The sequence below is a fragment of the Staurois parvus genome, unplaced genomic scaffold (genome assembly GCF_062004578.1).
Source record: "Staurois parvus isolate SC_StPar_1 unplaced genomic scaffold, SC_StPar_1.0 ptg000130l, whole genome shotgun sequence".
Taxonomy (NCBI): domain Eukaryota; kingdom Metazoa; phylum Chordata; class Amphibia; order Anura; family Ranidae; genus Staurois; species Staurois parvus.
Window position 1 is genome coordinate 4529101 of NW_028317926.1, and position 22271 is coordinate 4551371.

General features: G+C 40.1%; 1 protein-coding gene across 1 annotated transcript in view; it reads right to left on the reverse strand.

Annotated features, from left to right (window-relative positions):
* Positions 1-2555: 2555 nt before the first annotated feature.
* ACAD11 (acyl-CoA dehydrogenase family member 11) overlaps positions 2556-22271 on the reverse strand; it is a 155051-nt gene continuing 135335 nt past the window's right edge. Inside the window, exons 18-20 of the mRNA XM_089672531.1 lie at positions 16516-16632; positions 10790-10899; positions 2556-3408 (exon numbers count right to left, since the gene is read on the reverse strand). Of these exons, the coding sequence (XP_089528657.1) occupies positions 3297-3408; positions 10790-10899; positions 16516-16632 (339 nt within the window). The 3' untranslated portion in view covers positions 2556-3296. The remainder of the gene's footprint in view (positions 3409-10789; positions 10900-16515; positions 16633-22271) is intronic.

Genomic DNA, 22271 nt, shown 5'->3' on the forward strand with positions numbered 1-22271 from the left:
AAGAAACACAGTAGGTTACAGGACCTGTTAGCATCTACTATCAAAAATGAAAACCGTCTGTTTAAGCTCCATGTAAATATACATGGATATATATCCAGTGATGTAATATTGGCAAACCTTAGCAAATCTGGCTACACGCTTTTGCATTGTTCTCAGTAACATGGGTGAAAATGTTGTGCAATGACACATGTCCCAATAAAGGGAAAAAGAACCTCAATTACATCTTGTAATGTGTACCATTATTACTGATATTGCTAAGAAAAGGTGTCTTTCATTTATCACCTTAAATGATCTCAGTAATCTGCAATAGCCCAAGTAGTTAATCTCTAAACATCTTTGTTTTCTATTAGATGTATTGTATTATGCACAATACCTTGATTAGCAAAAAACTGGCAACAGATATTTATTACCATGCTCATTTTCTAAATACTAAAAAACACAGATCAATACAGCAAGAAAAGAAACGTGAAGACTGAGTTTACATACTGTAGATCGGGGATGTCCAACCTACGCCCCAAGATGGATATGAATGCGGCTCAACACAAAATCTTTTTTGGAAGTATTTGGAAAAAGAACATTTACACTTAGCAAACACATGCGGCAGAAGAAAATTTTGACAGGGTCTCTTTACTGGACTTTTATTACGTTTTATCTTCCCAAATAAAAATATCCTCTTATTCATGTCATTACTTTTTGTCAGCACCTATATTTGTGAGAAACTATTTTCAAGGACGAAGCACTTGAAGGGCAAAATTAGAACCAAAATATCTGATGAGCACCTTGTGAATTCATTGAGAATTGCTACTACACCCATTGAACCAGATAGAGAATAAACAGGTGGTGCACACACCGAGTGCATTATCCAAGGTTTATTGAAAGGAGTGAAAAATAAAAACATACTCACAGAGGAAGCACGTATCTAAAAAGCATTTGCATATTGACGATGGCCACAACGGAAAGTAAGGTGTTCCAACTGTCAGTGCGGTCAAATGGCGGACGGGGACGAATCCCTTTCCTCAGAGCTACTGACCAGCCTCTGATAGTGGATGGATGATGGGAGCCTTGCTGGTGATGCCTTGAGGCATATCCAGCAAGGCTCCCATCATCCATCCACTACACATCTGCATCAGAGGCTGGTCAGTAGCTCTGAGGAAAGGGATTCGTCCCCGAAACGCGTCAGCCATTTGACCGCACTGACAGTTGGAACACCTTGCTTTCCGTTGTGGCCATCGTCAATATGCAAATGCTTTTTAGATACATGCTTCGTCTGTGAGTATGTTTTTATTTTTCACTCCTTTCAATAAACCTTGGATAATGCACTAGGTGTGTGCGCCACCTGTTTATTCTCTATCTAGTGGCTGATCTCCCCGTCTGAGGAGGGCTGCACCCCTGAAGCATTTCCTTTGGTTGTTGCTGTCCTGGTTCCCTTGGCTTCCCTTTTGGCTGTGCATATCCTGAGGCGCTGGAGAGTACATACGATATCCATTGAACCAGATATCAACGCATCAGTTTTTAAAAACAGTGTCAAATATCGCACTAGTTTTATGTTGCCCTCTTTTACAATTAAAAATATTTTTTTAAAATGAAGTTTTATTACTTAGATACGTACATTATCTATATCAGTGGTCTCTAACTTGTGAACTGCCTGACTTTTTCTGCTCATCGGCTATCCTTATTGTTAGTGTATTTTATGTGTGGCTCAAAACAAATCTTCTTCCTCCAATGTGGCCCAAGAAAGTCGAAAGGTTGGACATCCCTATTGTAGATGTTAAAAGAAGATGCATAGCAGTCATTCTGAACATCTATAGAGTGCTCCATAACCACTGGGTGTGAAAGAGTACACTGGGAAATGTACACATTCTCTTACACCCTGGTCACATCGGGTGCGATTTGGCATGTGATTTGTATGCAATGCGATTTGAAAATCGCATGCCAAGTCACACCCTATTGTCCGCTATTAGAGCGGTCATATCAGTGCGGTTCCGACTTTGCTGGAGCCGCACCAATTTCTAAAGTAGTGCATGCACTACTTTTGTTTTGCATAGACATCTGTGTTATATATCTTGCAAATCGCAACTGAAATTGGCAGGTCATCTGATTTTGAAATCATGCGACTTCACCAGGGGTGGACTGACCATTTGGAAACTCGGGCACTGCCCGAGGGCCTGGGGTCAGTAGGGGGCCCCATGAGATGCCCCTGGTACCTTTTTCATAGGCTTTTTTGAGTTTGGGCAAGGATACAGGGGCCCCATGATCCCCTATTGCCCGGGGGCCCCATGAGTTGTCAGTCCGCCCCTGGACTTCACTGTAAGTCGCACAATTTCAAAATCGGCTTTGATGTGACCAGGGGATTAGGATTTCATGGTGCTGCGCCATCCTGAATGGTGAATGCAATGTCCATGATGCATTAGGCCATTCATTTCAATGGTTTTCACCATGGAGAATTGAGTAGGGACGAACATAAACAGTGTAGGTTGGAAGAATGAAGGCAATTTCCCATGAACGCTTCCCCATTAGAAATGCACTTCCATTATAACTACAGAATATGCAACAAATTTAGTACATAACACCGTAGCAGGTAAAATTTATTGATCAATTTCTTGCTAAAGAAAGCTTCCTTGATTATTCAATGACTTGAGTATTAATCAAATAATGATGATTGAGGACAAATTACAGTTAGGGCTCATGCACATGGATGATTTTATGCATTTTTTCATGCCTAATGTAAAACACCCAGCACTTTCCTGCACTCGGGGATACGCATGTGCCACGTACAACGTGCCATACAAGTGAATAGCTGTGTGTAGCCGTACTCTTGTAAATGCCTATGCTTCTTTTTCATCAGCATATTCATGCGTAACTCCTTTTCCAAATGCCTAAAATAGTCTGTGTGCAGGAACCCTTAAACAAATATGTAAGAAAGTATCATTAATAATTGTTACATCTTACTTGCAGGAAAAAATATTGTTGATTGGCTGCTATGTATTTCTGTGTTTATTTGCCAACTCAACAAGCTTGATGGAATCTGTTACTGCTTCCAAAGAAGCAAACAGTTTCTGTGGTTATGCAAATACTGGAAGATACACCTCATAACTGCCAGTAATTGTGCTGATAAGGTTCCAAGTAACCTCCTACCGAAAAATTAGACTGCATGAAAAAACAAGTATCCCAACAAACATGTTCATTCTCATTACATATAAATTAATAGAAAATATTAGCTAGATTTGTTCACTTTACTTGGCTTAGCAATTTTATAGACAAGATTAAGGCAGGTGGACAAGGCTAACTTGAGAGGTCTACATTCTGGAAAATAGTTTTGATTGTTCCATAAGCTCCATTTTCGCTATGGCTGAGAGATGAACTTCATCAGGGCCATCAGCAATACGGAGAGTTCGAGCAGCTACATACCTGTAAGAGAGAGAAACTTTGAATACCTGGCCCCTATCATATTCATTCAGTTACCATTAAATACACCTGAGCGGTGCTGGACATGGATTTAAATGTAAATGTATCATACACCATCATTCGGTTACTAAGAAACAGGCTTGAGCAGTGTTGGACTAAAAAATTTGAATGTATTCTACACCGTCTTTCATTTACCATTTTATAGATTTGCTGGACATGGGATAAAAGCAGCTCAGGTATACAGTATAATGGACACCAGACATTTCTTTGATTTATATCCCAATGTTTTGGAATTGATTCAATTAAAGAAGTATTAAACCCAAAACCAAAAATGTAATATATGGCAGTGTACCAATCATTAGATGTAGTGGCTGCATAGGCTTTTTCCCTCTGTTTCACCTGGTGATATGGCCAGTAACACACCTGTATTATACAGACATCAGTCTAAATAATCACAGAGGGCAGATTTGGACAGAAGCATTCGCCATGTGGGGGGAGGAGTTATGCAAATATTGGAAGATACACCTCATAACTGCCAGTAATTGTGCTGATAAAGGTTCCAAGTAACCTCCTACCGAAAAATGTTAGATGTACTCGCAGATTTAAATACACTAACAAATTGAAGCTGAACTCCAGCTAATACTTTATAATTAGTTACTGAAAACATTTTTTTCCTTTTGGGATAAAGGTGTTTATATAAAAAAGGTGATCATTGTAAGCACCTCTGCCAGTGTTAAATGGTTTGTCTCATCCCAGCAAGAGAGCCTTTCTGTTGAAAAACAACAGACTTACTGGCCAAATCACCAGATGAAAATAGAAGAAAGAAAGCCTGAAAATGAAACTAATACAGTCATCACATTTAAGAAATAGTAAGCTGCAATATGATAAATGCTTGACTTTGGGTTTAAGTCTTTCACTGCCAGGTCCATATGCTGTATGGACCTGACAGCAGGGGGTTTTATACACAATCCAGTGTTTGCAGACTCCGGGATTGTGTATAAAACTGACAGGCAGACTCCTGCCTAACAGGTGGAAGCAGTCAGGTGGCACCACTGCCGCCAATTGCTTCCACAGCCCCTGGTTCCAGTGCCAATCCCCCCCCACCCCCTCATGGGCATGCTCCCACCATGTAACTCAGCTTCCCATGCCCATCTGCAGGCCCGTGGAGAGCTATGTCAGGTGTGGGTGGAGGGGAGAGAGGAGAGCGGACAAACATCCGCTCCCCTCACCTTCTATGTGTGACCTGGAAGGCGACATCCATGACGTCACTTCCTGGTTAAGGCTGTCACCAGGGGAAAGCCGGGAAGCCGTATCAAATGGATCACAGAGGAGACATGTAGGGTCTTTTAGACCCTTCATATCTCAAAAAAGAGAACCTGTTACCAAAAAATTATCACATAGGATACTTTGTGTCCCCTGTGTGATGAAAAAAAAAGTTAAGAAATTTTTTTTTTAGTTGTAAAGTTATATGCAAGCACATCTCCCCCCAAAAAAACTGTGAGCCCCCCTACGCACGTAGAAATGTAAACGCACGCATCGGGGCATTTATGCACGAAAATGTTGATTGCGATACACGTTACATATCACTGCACACACCAGAGTGAGAGCAATAATTCTAACACTGGACCTCCTCCGTAATGCTAAACTGATACCTATAGGGGCTTTTGAAGCGTCATCTATAGAAAATAAAGGGTAGTGAAGTTTGTTGCCATTTCATAGGCGTAAGCAAATTTAAGGTTTGAAAGGTTGAGTATCTATTTACTAGGCGCAACCTTGTCTTTTATAGTTTACCAAAAACTTGGGTAATTTATTGCTTTTGTTTGCCCTAAAATTAACTTTAGTGTGATTTTTACTTACATTTTGTGTTTCCTGGACCTTTGCAATAATATAGTGTGACAAAAAAAATTGGAGCTACCAATGTTTTACTCTCTAGGGTGTCTGCTTTCAGAAAATACATAATGTTTGAGGGTTTTGTGTAATCTTCAGGCCTAAAATGATTTTTTTAACGTGTGCAAAAAATGCAAAAACTGCTCTGGCAGCTAAAGTGCCGATACTGCTTTAATGCTTTACAAGAAACCATCTTGCTAATTGACCCAGGAGAATAGTGGTAAAGTCCATATTGGTACACCAATTAAAGCATACTAAGAGCACACTTTTAGAGGATGCCTTGCCATGTACTGGTCATGCAATATACAATTTTTTCCACTTTATGATGACTGTCTTCACTGTGTTCCATGGTATATCTAATGCCTTGGAAATTCTTTTGTACCTGTCTCCTGACTGATACCTTTTAACAATGAGATCCCTTTGATGCTTTGGAAGCTCTCTGCGGACCATGGCTTTTGCAGTAGGATGCGACTAAGAAAATGTCAGGAAAGACCTACTAGAACAGCTGAACTTTATTTGGGCTTAATCAGAGGCACTTTAAATGATGGCAGGTGGGTACTGACTCCTATTTAACATGATTTGTAATGTGATTGCTTAATTCTAAACACAGCTACATCCCCAACTGGGTGTTCACACTTATGCAATCACATTATTTTAGTTTATATGTTTACTCCCCCCCCCCTACAAGTTTTCAGTTTATTTTTCAATTGAGTTGTACAGTTTATAGGTCACATTAATTGTGGAAAAAGTTCTGAAATGATTTATCTTTGTCTAATTTTTTTACATCACAGAAACCTGACATTTTAACAGGGGTGTGTAGACTTTTTATATCCATGGTATGCATGCATCTGTCGGGAAGGAGTTAAGAACCTTGTTTATATCAGTTTTGACAGGTTAACAATGTATGGTACAGTTTTCTTGTAGAGTAAAACAGAGGTAATGCCCACATTATCTATGGCTTCATTTCCAGGATTACTGAAGGTTCAGCACAGTCTTGAAGTTCATTGATACTGAATGCGGGTTAAAGCGGAACTTGTTTGTATCTGTCCCCCCTCTATTGCCACATTTGGCACTATTTTTGGGGGGGCGCAGGTACCTGGTTTTGACAGGTACCCGCTCCCACTTTCATGTCAGATCACCCCTCCTTCCCCCGCAGCCTTCTGGGACACTTCACAGGTCCCAGAAGACTGTGGGACCATTCACAAAGCACCACAAGGCTTCACTGCCGATTCCCCTTACTTTCCCCCTGCACCTGAAGCTGAATGAAGAATTTGGTTGGGTGAGGACATTGTTGGATCCCTGGACAGGTAAGTGTCCCAGCCTCACCAATTTATTCATGGCATATTGGAAAGTTGAAGCTATATATGACAATAAGGACAGTAATTTATTATTTTGCAGTCGCTATATAGATGATGCCTTCTTTTTGTGGAGGGGTGATGTACATTCATTGCATACTTTCATGTCTCCAACACTTGGGGTATTCCGTTTTCTTATGAATGGAGTGACACAGCCATTCATTTTTTTAATTCAACCATCTATCGAGAACAAAATAATCTATTAACTAAAATACATTTTAAGGCTACAGATCGAAATGGCTTAATTCCCATGAGAAGTGGTCATCACCCAATGTGGTTAAATTTCTAAGGGACAATTTCAGTGTACTTGTCGAAATTGTTCTAAACAGGATAATTTTTTTGTACAAGCAGGGATTGTGAAGGAGAGGTTCCTTGAAAAAGGTTATTCCTGAGATGTCATAGATCGAGAACTTCAGATGGATTCAGAACTCAATCAGGATTCTCTTTTGTCCACTAAAGATAAAGATTTAGTAATTAACAAACACGACCTTTTCGGCCCAGCATCGTTTGGTCACTGGTGTTTGGAGAAAGCACTGGAACATTTTGAGAGAGCACAGCATGTTGGGTCCAGTATTCCAGCATGGACACAGGTAATATTTAGGAAAGCATTCACCTAGGGGTATGATAGCACCTAATTTAGTAGCCCAACCCCCTCAAAATAACATGTTTGACAACCCTATGGCTTTCTATCCATGTAGGAAATGTAAAGTATGCAGGAATGCACAGACTACTTATACCTCCTCCTCCTCAAGTGTTACCTCTAAATTTTATGCGATTTTATAACTTGTCACACTAAAGGGGTAGTTTACCTTTTAGGTTGTTCATGTGGCCTCCAGTATGTGGGGAGGACCACAAGGTCATTAAATGTTCGCAGTGGTGAGCATCTGGCTAATATCAGGAAGGGTTTTCCTGCTCAAAGCCTTTCCAAACATTTTGTTTGCTCAATACCACAGTAAGTATCCTTCTTCCTTGAAGGTCATAGGAATTGAGAAATACACTCCACATTGCAGGGGTAGTAATTTGAAGAGGCAAATTTCTTGCTGAGAAGCACAGTGGATTTTTTACCTCAAGACCTACGAACCTTGGGGTCTCAATGTGTTGTGGGATGTCAATTCTTTCAATAACAATAATTAAAGGACATCTTTATACTATTTTTTGTTATGCAGTTTAATTGTTACTTTTAGAGTATATTTTAATTCCCTTCCTGCCAATATGTATTAAATAATTAAGGTTACAATTTCTAATTGCTATACGTAGGATGTGATAATCCATTTTATTTTATTTTGTGGTTTTGTACACCAACATTTTATAATACTATTGTATTAATTTTTATTTTCATTATCTTTTTTATGTGTTGTTATGAAGATTTTTTTCTGTATTTATTCTGTGTATTTGTTGTACATATTCTGCACATTATGTGATTTAGGTTGTACACACATGCAGCCACAAGATTCTTTTCAGGTTTGTTGTCTCATCATTGGGGAATATTTGGTCCATTTAAGGATAACATGTATTTTATATTAACCATTATTGGTGGTTGAAGAAAAAAATATTGCGTACCGGCATGCTGGCCGACACCTCAGCTGGAAGTTTTTTACTATACACTGCTTGATTTTATGTAAAATGCAAATGTAAGTGCATTTCTTTTTAATAACAGCAAGTTTAATTCTACTGCACCATGAGGCTTCTCCCTGTTTATGCTTTCTATATATGATCGTGGTGAGTGACATTTAAGGCTAAGGCTGATACTTGGTTTTTCCATACACTCCATCGATGAGGTCATTTATCTGTCTAAGGGTCTGACAGTGAGAGTGCCAGCTTGGAGTTCAAAATGAAGCACTTTTGATTTCTATAATTTGAGATCACTTCCAATTGGTAAGTGAACCTCTTTTCTTCAAGGAGCACGTTTGAACACAGGAGCACTTTATGAGAAGCCTACAAGAATGAAGCACATTTGTCACTTTTTTTGGACTTTTTATGCATATGACATTTTTAATTTGGATTTCTTTATTAATGTGATTTATAGTATATATGAATTGTGTCTAACTCGTGAATTTGCTAATTATGTGCATATTCATGATTTAAAGCGACAGGACACTTTTCATTTTGCATTGTTATTGTGTGCAGTATTCAGGATATCCAAGTTGCAGCAGTCCTTATATACATTTCTTGGCTGAGTGCAGAGAACTATATATATATATATATATATATAATTAGTATCCTTCCTCTCTCCATTGCCACATTTGGCACTTTTTTGGGGGGGGAGGGGAACAGGTCCCTGGTTTTGACAGATACCCACTACCACTTCCAGGTCAGATCGCCATGGCGATCTGAGTCGGAAATTTGGCCCCCCCTCCTTCCTCAGAGCCTTCTGGGAAACGTCACAGCTTCCAGAAGACTGTGGGACCATTCACAAAGCGCCGCAAAGCTTCAATGCCTGTTTCCCTTCCTTAAGATAACAGCCCCTGCACCAAAGCCAACTGAAGAATCAGTGAGGACATCCCTGGACAAGTAAGTGTCCTTAAATAAAAGTCAACAGCTACAGGATTTGTAGCTGCTGACTTTTAATTTTTTGGGGGAGCCTGGAGCTCCGCTTTAAATGGAAGGACTCCTCTGTCTATAGAGGAGTCAACTGCAGCCAAGTTTGTTTTTTTTTCAATATAATTCTTTTAATTAATGTATAGTCAGGTCCATAAATATTGGGACATCGACACAATTCTAACATTTTTGGCTCTATACACCACCACAATGGATGCATTCCAGACTTCAGGCTGTAATTGACTGCAAAGGATTTGCAACCAAATATTAAAAAGTGAAAGTTTGATTTTTGAATATTATTCTGTGCCATTACTTTTGGTCCCTTAACAAGTGGGAGGCACATATGCAAACTGTTGTAATTCCTACACCGTTCACCTGATTTGGATGTAAATACCCTCAAATTAAAGCTGACAGTCTGCAGTTAAAGCACATCTTGTTCGTTTCTTTTCAAATCCATTGTGGTGGTGTATAGAACCAAAAATGTTAGAATTGTGTCGATGTCCCAATATTTATGGACCTGACTGTATATCATTTTGCTTCCTGTCTGAGTCTACTCTTCCTTTTGCACATTTCTAAATAACTAAGCAAGATATATAATATTATCAAGTTGCCAAGCTATTGATGCTGGTGGTGCCATGCGGATGGTCTGGAAATTTTTACCCGATTTTACAATATGGCTAAATTTAAAGGTCAACTCCAGTCAAAGCGTTTTATGTTATTTTCTGCCAGAATCAGGAAAGATTAGAACCTCTGTTTTTTTATATATAGATCTTTTTCTCTCTCTGGGGATTCAAAGTGCTGTTTTTCTGCTGTTGTTTGAGATCTGTGTCCTGATGGGGCAATTCCCCCACTTTTCCTGTCAAAAAAAGAAAGCACCTGGGACAAAGACTTCAAGAAAAACTTTGTTTTGAAAAATTAAGAAGAGTTAAAGGATAAGTTCACCTTTCAACAAAAAATAATACATGCACATTTTTTTGCAGGTAAAAATCGCTGATGTCATGCAGATCTCCTGCAGACCTGTCAGTGTATCTGCTAGCTCGTATTTACTGACCATAAGAATCACTATACTACAAGCAGACAGCCACTAGAGCTGTCAGGACTTGTACTTTCTCATTCACAGAATACGGAATACGTTTTTAAAAAAATTTTAACAGCTAGCGGGGAAGAAGATTCTCCGCTAGCTGTCAAAGCACGGGGGGTGGGGGGGAAATCGGGGGCCAATCATTTTAATAACGTTAAATAATGTTAAACCCTGAATATGCATGTAACATGTTGTGAAAGGTGGACTTATCCTTTAAAACCTTCATCAGGCTATACTGTTTTTGTCTTCTTGTCCCCCCGACAGTTGTTTCCCATAATTCAGGAAGTGAGGAAGAATCTCCCTAAGGAGATCACAGAGAGCAATAAAAACTTGACAGAAGTATTTGGTCTTTCCAGATCTATCCAAAACAGAACAATCCCCCAGGAGCTCACGCAAATGGTATAGCTTCCAAACTATTGTCTCTGTATTATGAATTGGAACATGAATCCTATGGAAATTTTGATAAACCTTGCATGTTTTTATCAGTTTTAACAAGCCACTGTGACTACAAAGACTAACTCACATAAACGCTAGAGGGAAATCCTGGGAAACCCCAGCTCCTCCAAAGACTTGAATTGCACGATCTAGCACCTGACAAGCCATTCTCGGAGCCACCACTTTGATCATTGCAATCTACAAAAAAAACACAAACAGATATATAGATTGTATGAGAACTCTCAAGTTAAGGAATTTGCACTTGTAGAATAAACAAAATAACCTTTTTTTTACTTTTTCAAAGCAAAAAAAAACCTGCTTTCGTGCTCGTTCACATGTGAGGTTGGGGGGTAGAAAACCCCCACAGTTGAGTTGCGCTTTTACACCCCCCCAAACAGCTACCCCTTTTAGCTGAGGGTGTACACATGCTGTGGCCAGAATGCTTTGCTTCGCAGCCATGGCAGGCTATACCCTGTGTCACTTTTGAGTGAATGTGGCTGCTCTCCGATCACAATGTATTGCATGTGGTTGTGGAACACTAGTGCAGGATTCAAGGGGTTAAAACGGGTGGTGAGGAGGTGATACAATGTCTACTCGCCGCCTGTCGAATGCTCTCTGAAGAGAAATCTAAACATGGATCATTCTTCAAAGCGAAAAGCAAATGTAAACAAGCGCTTAAAGAGATTTTGCCACCTACAGTATATTTATTTTTTATTTGGTTTTTCAAAAATATATATTATAAAAAACACTGCAGTGAGATGGAAAGGGTTTCAATTTGGCATCACCCAGTCTCAAAAGTTATATAGAATTTTTGAACATACAAAGAAATGGAAACACTTGTGGTGGAAACACTCCAGAAGTACAAATATACATTCATATGGATGCAGATGACCGTACAGCATTCACGAGCTGTTCCATTATGCATTATGGGCAGCCTATGTTAGTCAGTGAAGCTGCATTGGTTGTAGGGATTCACATCCCTACCTCCGAATATGACAAGCGTGCAGGGATGGGAGCTCTTCTCCAAATGCAGACAGTTGTGCGTTCAGGACTGTACACCTACTGCTGCATGCCTATCATACTTGAATGTGTAGGTGAGTCTGCGCAGCAGCTGCATCTCCATTGCCAACATAGGCTACCTACACACAGTTCCATGCTGCTGTGAAGACATGAACATTCGGCTCTTGCACACTGTACTGGCCTCTGCACCCATGTGAATGGATCCAAAAAAAATTTTTTTTTCCTTAAATGAAATGTACCTCTATAGATGCTATGTTAATGTTATACCTGACCTCTTCTTCCAGCCAAAAAAACCTAAAGGAGGTCTAACCTTTCTGATGTTCTCTGGGTAGTTTCATTAAGACCTATGGAGTTCAGGCTTTTATTATACTTAATCCATCAAAATATTAGTGGCCAGACAAAGCCATCCAAACATCCTCTTAGGATGCATTAGGATAAAAAATAAATATATTCAGTGTGTAAATCAAACCAACTTTACTCAGAACATAGGCATGTTTTTACAAACACGTAAAATAACAGGGTGGCAAAAATTTCAAAAACTCCTATTAAAACTGCTTACATAATACCTAAAGTCAAAGTTTTTATATTTTAGTTTGAAATAGAGTGGGAAAGGATTACATTCCCTGTAAGAATTTTTTTGTTGTCTGTGTCCCATTAGGGATACTTCCCTTCATTGTCCCAAAGACACAACAGGAAGTAAGAGGAAATCAGTTCAAAGTGAATGGAAAGCCCCTCTCAGACAGTTATCAGCAAAACAGATGTGTTCATTGGAAGATTCTCCTTCTACTCCTATTCTAGTGACATCTGTAAAAGATAAAATTCCTCTATAAGTGATGAGGGTCACCAGAACAAATACAGAAGTTCAATTTCCCAAGAGGGTATAGACAGTTAAGTAAAATATGACAGAGGTTTAAACACTCCCTGCTTTATTAAAAAAAAACTGTCTTTAAATATATGAACCTGAACTCCATTGACATAGTATGTATTATTATGTTAGAATAAGTCTCCAACAACTCCTCCAGCATGTCTGCAGTCTCTGACCACCTCCTGTGCCATGTCTGCAGTCTGTTACCATCTTGTATCATGTCTACAGTCTCTGGCCATCTCTTTTATCGTGTCTGCAGTCTCTGACCATCTCCTGTATCATGTATACAGTCTCTGACCAGCTCCTGTACCAAGTCTGCAGTCTGTTACCATCTTGTATCATGTCTAAAGTCTCCGGCCATCTCTTGTATCCTGTCTGCAGTCTCTGACCATCTCCAGTACCATGTCTGCAGTCTCCGACCATCAGTTGTATTTTATATGTAGTCTCTGACGGTCTCTTGTGTTATGGTATGTCTGCAGTCTCTGACTATTTTCTGTATTATGTCCACAATCTCTGACTATCTCCTGTACCATTAGTCTTTAACTATATCCTGTTGTGTGTCTGTTGTCGCCTACTGTCGACACTGAATATTCACTGAATTTTATGTGTGGCCCTTTGGGGATGTTGAGGGCCACACTTGAGGCCCCCCATACAAAGAAAGTTGACCAACACTGCCCTATATATCGCAGGCCGCATGGGCACTGAAGCATCTAAACAATGTATTTTAGAAGAACATGATATGAAAATAATCAGTGTCATAAACCCTAGGTGCTTGTTTTGACTAGAAACTGGTTAGTTTTCTAGCTCCAATTCCATCCTAGTTACAGCTTACACAAGGTTAAGCTCTCTCTCCCTGTCCATGTAACAGCCCTGATGACTGAGGTGTCAAACGGCAGGCACCAGGGATGTCATGAAGGAGTATTCATACCCCTTGAAATTTTCCACATTTTGTCATGTTACAACCAAAAATGTAAATGTATTTTATTGGGATTTTCTGTGACAGAGTAACATAATGTGGCACATAATTGTGAAGTGGAAGGAAAATGATAAAAGGCTTTCAAACTTTTTTACAAATAAATATCTGAAAAGTGTGGTGTGCATTTGTATTCAGCACCTCTGAGTTTGTAGAACTACCTTTCACTGCAATTACAGCTGCAAGTCTTTTTGGGTGTGTCTCTACAAGCTTTGCACATCTAGAGAATGACATTTTTGCCCATTCTTCTTGGTAAAATAGCTATAGCTCTGTCAGACTGGATGGAAAGCGTCCGTGAACAGCAATTTTCAAGTCTTGCCACAGATTCTCAATTGGATTTAGGTCTGGACTTCCACTGGCTCATTCTAACACATGAATATGCTTTGATCTAAACTATTTAATTGTAGCTCCGGCTGTATGTTTAGGGTCGTTGTCCTGCTGGAAGGTGAACCTCTGCCCCAGTCTCAAGTCTTTTGCAGACTAACACGTTTTCTTCTAAGATTGCCCTGTATTTGGCTCCATCCATTTTCCCATCAACTCTGACCAGCTTCCCTGTCCCTGCTGAAGAAAAGCATCCCCAAAACATGATGCTGCCACCACCATGTTTCACAGTGGGGATGGAGTGTTCAGGGTGATGTGCAGTGTTAATTTTCCGCCACACATAGCGCTTTGCTTTTAGGCCAAAAAGTTCAATTTTGGTCTCACCTGACCAGAGCACCTTCTTCCACATGTTTGCTGTGTCCTACATGGATTTTCGCAAACTGCAAACGGTACTTCTTATGGTTTTCTTTCAACAATGGCTTTCTTCTTGATACTCTTCCATAAAGGCTAGATTTGTGGATAGCTAATAGTTGTCCTGTGGACAGATTCTCCCACCTGAGCTGTGGATCCTTGCAGCTCCTCCAGAGTTATCATGGGCCTCTTGGCTGCTTCTCTGATTAGTGCTTTCCTTGCCCAGCCTGTCAGTTTAGGTGAACGGTCATGTCTTTTGAATTTTTTGTTGCTATTCTCTCACAGTGTTACAATACACCTACCATTCGATTTTTAGACTGATCATTTCTTTGTGAGTGGGCAAACATTCAAAATCAGCAGGGGATCAGATACTTATTTGCTTCACTGTATATGCAGGAAGGTACTCCCACTAAACTATTGCTTTGCCCTCTGCCATAGGCAAAGTACAGTTACAATTTAAAGGGATAGTCCATAAAAAGATAACTGTTGCTCAGTTACTTGGGCTATCTGGCATTATAATACAGGGAGCTCTCCTATGTGTGCACCTGTTCATTTTACTGGAACTTTATTTTATCTTTTAGCCTGTCATTTGTGTTCTAATGACAATAAAGGAGTGTCACAGCTTTGAACCACTTAGACATCCACCCAGAAATGTGAGAGAACTCTCTGAGACTGTAACTTCTTGCTATAACTACATGTAGTGAGACTAATATATTGGCAGGGGTTATGCATTTTGTTTTTTATAGGCTGTAATACTTTTCACAATTAAACTGAAATCCAAACACAAAACTGTTAAAGAGGAAATCCATCCTCCCTAGCAAAAGTGTTATTTTAGTGTATATACTGAAAATTGTTCCTGTTTGCCCCTCCTTGCAGACCAAAGCTCATCGTTGTTGCTCTGTTCTTGCACCACCATATTTGACAGATATCCTGAAAATGTGTACATGCCATGGGATCTATAGGACCCAAGAGACCTTCGGCTTGTCTGCGCATCTGTGAAATCCCACAGTTCCATAGACCAGGGGTCACCAAACTTTCCAAAGAAAGGGCCAGTTTACCGTCCTTCAGACTTTAGAGGGGTCAGACTGTGGCCATTGGAAGTGGAAAATGCCCTCACATCAGTGATAGCGAACAATGCCCCATCTTTGATGTCCTGTTTGCCCCTCCTTGCAGACCAAAGCTCATTGTTGTTGCTCTGTTCTTGCACCACATATTTGACAGATATCCTGAAAATGTGTAAACATGCCATGGGATCTATAGGACCCAAGAGACCTTTGGCTTGTCTGCGCATCTGTGAAATCCCACATTTCCATAGACAAGGGGTCTCCAAACTTTCCAAAGAAAGGGCCAGTTTACCGTCCTTCAGACTTTAGAGGGGTCAGACTGTGGCCATTGGAAGTGGAAAATGCCCTCACATCAGTGAAAGCGAACAATGCCCCATCTTTGATGTCTGTTAGAGGAATTGAGCCCCCTTGTTGGTGTCATTGGGTGGGAAGAATCATGCCCCATCATTGGTATAATTGGGAGAAATTGTGCCCCATCATTGGTGTCATTGGGAGGAACTGTGCCCCTTCGTTAATGTCATTTGGAGGAATTGTGCCCCTTCATTGGTTTCAGTGGATGGAATTATGCCCCATTGTTGGTATCTGAGGATGAAATCTTGCCCCAAGGGCCAGAAAAAAGCAAGTAAAGGGCCGCATTCTGCCCCCGGGCCACAATTTGGAGACCACTGCCAAAGACCAACAGACATCTGCTGCTTTCTGCGCTTATATGGGGGTTTTAGCAGGATGTGCAGAAATGCTGTAGGTCTCTGCCAGGTCCTATAGATCCTGTGGAGTGTTTGCACAAGCATGAGATTGCACATCATCCATCATCCTACAACATTTTTAAGTATTTATTATTTGAAAAAGAAGAAAAGAGTCAGAAGTGAGGTAGTCAGATTCTTAGACGAAGGTCCAATTTAAGAGTTAAATACCTAATGATATAAACTTTAGACAGTAAGCTCTCACGAACAGGACCCTCCTAACCCTATTTGTTTTGAAATGTATTGTAATGGTACTGTCTCCCATTTATTATGAAAAGCATTGTAAAAACTATTGGCGCAGTATAAGCTCTGTAGAATAATAATAAACAGGACTCTCAATGCCAACAGCTGTTATTAATAATTAAAATAATGTCAATGCTGGTGTATTAAGCATCTGAATTAAATATTTAGGTTCTGTACCTCCTTCCGGGCCCGGGCACTGCCGACTGTGTCTATTGCTTTGGCTGCTCTCAGAGTCAGCAATCTAGCTTGCTCAATAGCAATACGGCTTTCGGCTATCCAGTGTGCGACCACTTCCTGAGTAAAGAAAAATACAGACACCACAAATGTTTATATGGATGCATGGTTATCCTATAATGATAGAGTGGAAGAACAATATATTGTTTTTAGCAGGAAATGAAATACCTCTAAGTTTTCTGTGTAGCTTCCTTTATCACACTTTGACATCTGTTTTTCTTATGGAATCCTAAATAAACTTTTATATGAAATGAGGTAGTTTGCATTGATAACAAACGTTTCCAGGAACAGCAAGTTCATGGGAGCTTCACTTCAAGGCTTTGTAATGTTTCTTTTACATTTTTAGACTTAAAAAAGGAACAAGCAACAAACATTTCTGTACACACAAAGCACAGACTCTTATCTGTAACTACATTATAATGTGCTTGGTAACACAAGTAAGAAGAGATAAGCGAGAAGAGGCTTTTGTACTGCCAGCCCATATTTTGAAAGCATGCATGCTGCATCCAACCTAAACTACTGCTGCACAAAACAGATATATATTCTTATCAATAAGGCAACAAAAAAGAATGAAAAAAAAAGAGTGAAAAAAAAAAAAGAGTAAAAAACAAACAAACAGACTTTCATGTACAGGATGCATGGTTATCCTATAATGATATAAGCCAAAGAGTAAAAACTGGTTTCTTTTTGGTTGCTATAGGATATAACATTTTGTATACTATCACTGCCTTTTGTATTGCAAATAATAGTAATTGACAAATTTTGGCTGTTCAATGACATTCGGGTTACATATAGTACAGTGCAGATGCTGTACAGTTTGTTTAACCGCTTACTGGGCCACCGCAGTGCATATACTGTGGACAGGCAGCTTGTACAGGCACAGAAATGTACCTGTACGCCGCGACTTTCTCCCAGGTTCAGAGCGCGGACATGCCCCTACCCACCGGCTCTGCTGTGATTAAACACAGTAGCACTTAGTCAGCAAGTCCTGGCCAATGATTCACTGCTGAGATCTGCTGATTAACCAGAGATGTTAACCCCTTCAAAGCCAGTGTCATTAGTACAGTTTACAGAATTAGCACTAATCAATGTATTAGTGTTACTGGTGATGTCAGTGTAAGTTAGCCAGTTCCCACAAAGTGTCAGTTAGTGTTAGATTGCCTGCCGCACTATCACAGTCCCACTATAAGTCGCTAATCACTGTCATTACCAGTATAAAACAAATAAATAAAAATTCCAGTATACAGTGCATCCAGAAAGTATTCACAGCACTTAACTTTTGCCACATTTTGTTATGTTACAGCTTTATTGCAAAATGGATTCAATTAATTTGTTTCCTCAACATTCTACAAACAATACCCCATAGCGACAATGTGAAAGAAGTTTGTTTTGAAATCTTTTGCAATTTATTAAGAATAAAAACTAAAAAAAAAACACATGTACGCAAGTATTCACAGCCTTTGCTCAATACTTTGTAGAGGCACCTTTAGCACCAATTACAGCCTCAAGTAATTTCGAGTATGATGTTATAAACTTGGCACACCTATTTTTGGGCAATTTCTCCCATTCTTCTTTGCAGTACCTCTCAAGCTCCATTGGATTGGGAGTGTCGGGCACAGCCATTTTCAGATCTCTCCAGAGAAGTTCTTTTACAAAGAATTTTATTATAGAATAGATAGGAGCAAAGAATCAGTCAAAAACAATTGCATTGACCAACAGGAATAAAACATACAAGGGATTCGATGAATATTCCAAAATATGTACTGGTGGAGAGACATAGAATTAAACTGTATACTTAAATGCCATGTATTAAAAAAAGAGAAAGCAATGAGTAAACAATTAAAGACCAATGACAATATAAACTCTACACCGTGTTCCAAATTATTATGCAAATTCTATTTAAGTGTCACAAAGATTAAATATTTTGTTTTTCAGTGTAACTCATGGATGGCATTGTGTGTCAGGGCTCTTTTGATCACTGAAAACAATCTCGGACACCTGTGATAATTAGATTGGCTGGTGAGCCCAATTTAAGGAAAAACTAGTAAAGGACGGTGTTCCACATTATTAAGCAGAGCACCATTTTCAAGCAATATGGGGAAGAAAAAGGATCTCTCTGCTGCCGAAAAGAGTGAAATAGTTCAATGCCTTGGACGTGGTATGAAAACATTATATATTTCACGAAAACTTAAGCGTGATCATCGCACTATTAAGAGATTTGTGGCTGATTCAGAGCACAGACCGGTTCGTGCAGATAAAGGCACATTGAGGAAGATTTCTGCCAGATCCATGCATCGGATCAAGAGAGCAGCTGCTAAAATACCATTACATAGCAGCAAATAGATATTTTAAGCTGCTGGTGCCTCTAGAGTCCCACGGACATCAAACTGTAGAGTCATCCAGAGTCTTATAACTGTGCATAAACCTTCTATTCGGCCACCACTAACCAATGCTCACAAGCAGAAACGGCTGCATTGGGCAGAAAAATACATGAAGACTAATTTTCAAACAGTCCTGTTCACTGATGAGTGCCGTGCAACCCTGGATGGTCCAGATGGATAGAGTAGTGGATGGTTGGTGGATGGCCACCCTGTTCCAACAAGGCGGCGACGTCAGCAAGGCGGTGGTGGAGTCATGTTTTGGGCTGGAATCATGGGAACAGAGCTGGTCAGCCCCTTTAGGGTCCCCGAAGGTGTAAAGATGACCTCTGCAAAGTATGTGGAGTTTATGACTGACCACTTTCTTCCCTGGTACAGAAGGAAGAACTATGCTTTCCGTAACAAAATCATCTTCATGCATGACAATGCACCATCTCATGCTGTAAAGAATACCTCTGCATCAATGGCTGTTATGGGGATAAAAGGAGAGAAAGTCATGGTGTGGCCTCCATCCTCCCGACCTCAATCCTATTGAGAACCTTTGGAGCATCCTCAAGCAAAAGATCTATGAGGGTGGGAGGCAGTTTACATACAAACAGCAGCTCTGGGAGGCTATTCAATTAAGGGGTCCTATGTTACAATGTAACCTGACCTGTTAAAATGTTTAAAAAGTTAAAATGTTGTTAAAAGTTTGATTGAAATAGCTTTTGATTTCAGTAAATATGCTGCAAACACAACAAATGACAATTTTCAGTTCTTTACAACCCATAAAGTGTTTTGAAACTTACTGTGCGTAATAATTTGGAACAGTGCATTGTACGTTTTTTATGTTTAAAAAAAATACTGTTATCATTAGGAAGTTTGTTCAATAAAATTTGAATTGTACTCTTAATAGTTGATAACATGAGAATTATGCTGACTGTTATTTACATCAATTATTTATTTAGGTAAATGAGAAAAATATAATTTGCATAATAATTTGGAACACGGTGTAAGGAAAAATTGTCACTATATCAGCATACAAAAAGCGGAGAAGATATAAAATGGAGCCTCTCCAAATGTAGATAAGTATTCCACATGTAGGGCTCTCGAAGGAGTCCAGCATGAGGATTTAGTATTGCGGATGCGGCGCTCAAAGCACTAATCACAATCAGTACAGATAGTATAAAACAGATTAGACAAAAGAAAAGAGAGAGTCGAAGAGTAAGGAGATGAGGACAAAAACAAAAACAAAAAGGGCTCCAGGGCGATCGCAACAGAAAAAAAAAGAAAAAGAAACTAATACGTAAATTTTATATCGACAGAAGGGACTGGTCGAATCTCGATGGTTGGGCTATATCAAGCCAGGGACGCCATGTCTGCAGGAATTTAGTGTGGGTATCCAAAAGTATAGCCATCAGTTTTTCATTAACCATTATGAAGTTCATCCGGTTTTTGACAGCTTCGAAGCTGAGGAGGGGAGTCTTCCAGGCCGTCACGATTGTCAGCTTGGTGGCCATAAATAGGTGTGATGCCAGCTGCCGTTCGGGACGGAGTAGGCCCACTAATGGTTTCAATAAAAGTGCTTCATACGGGTTGCGCTTAATGTCTGTGTGAAACATAGTGCGGAGGAGGGCATAAACTCTGATCCCCAATCTACAAACCTTAGGGCAAGTCCACCAGATGTGAACCATAGTACCCACCTGTTGACAGCCCCGAAAACAAGTCAGAGAATATGTAGAGATAAACCGAGCCAGACGAGCCTCTTCAGAGATGTTCAATCAGGTTCAAGTCTGGGCTCTGGCTGGGCCACTCCAGGACATTCACAGAGTTGGCCTGTAGCCACTCCTTTGTTATGTGGGCTGTGTGCTTTTTGTCATTGTCCTGTTAAAAGATGAACCGTTGCCCCAGTCTAAGGTCCAGAGCGCTCTGGAACAGGTTTTCATCAAGGATGTCTCTGTACATTGCTGCATTCATCTTTCCTTCGATCCTGACTAGTCTCTCAGTTCCCGCCACTGAAAAACATCCCCCAGCATGATACTGCAACCACCATGCTTCACTGTAGGGATGGTATTGGCCAGGTGGTGAGCGGTGCCTGGTTTCCTCCAGACATAACGCTTGGCATTCAGGCCAAAGAATTCAATCTATGTTTCATCAGACCTGAGAGTTTTGTTTCTCAAGGTCTGAGAATCCCTCAGGTGCCTTTTGGCAAACTCCAGGCGGGCTGCTGGCCACTCTACCATACAGGCCTGACTGGTGGAGTGCTGCAGAGAGGGTTGTTCTTCTGAAAGGTTCTCCTCTCTTCACAGAGAAATGCTGGAGGTCTTTAAGAGTGATCATCAGATGCTTGGTTACCTCCCTGGCTAAGGCCCTGCTCCCTCGATCGCTCATTTTGGCTGGGCAGCCCGCTCTAGGAAGAATCCTGGTGGTTCTAAACTTCTTCCATTTATGGATGATGGATGCCACTGTGCTCACTGGGACCTTCAATGCTGCAGACATTTTTCTGTACCCTTCCCCAGATCTGTGCCTTGATACAATCCTGTCTCGGAGGTCTACGGACAATTGCTTGGACCTCATGGCTTGGTTTGTGCTCTGGCATGCACTGTTAACTGTGGAACCTTATATAAACAGGTTTATGCCTTTCCTAATCATGTCCAATCAACTGAATTTCCCACGGGTGGACTACAATCAAGTTGTGGAGACATCTCAAGGATGATCAGTGGGAACAGGATGCATCAGAGCTCAATTTTGAGCATCATGGCAAAAGCTGTGGATACTTATGTACATGTGTTTTTTTTCATTTGCAATTTATTAAAAATAACAAAGATTTCAAAACGAACTTCTTTCACGTTGTCATTATGGGGGATTGTTTGTAGAATGTTGCGGAAAAAAATGAATTTAATCCATTTTGGAATAAGGCTGTAACATAACAAAATGTTGCAAAAGTTAAGCGCTGTGAATACTTTCTGGATGCACTGTATATACCATTGTTTGCAGATGTTATAACTTTCACGCAAACCAATTATATATATGCTTATTGGGATTTTATTTTACCAAAGACATGTAGCAGAATACATTTTGGACTAAATAAAAAACCCAGTGGTAGTCAAATACCACCAAAAGAAAGCTCTATTTGGGTGAAAAAATTATATACATTTAATTTGCGGGTTGATTTAAAAAAAAAAAAAAAAAACTGAACGGATTCCCCCATCCACAAAAGCAAGGTGGATAGCGGAATCCTCCCTGTTGGGTTATTATATGTTGGATGTTGAGGACTCATCTGCTGTCAGAATACATTAATCAGCACTGCAGCTCCAATTGGTTAAACAAAAATCTTTCATC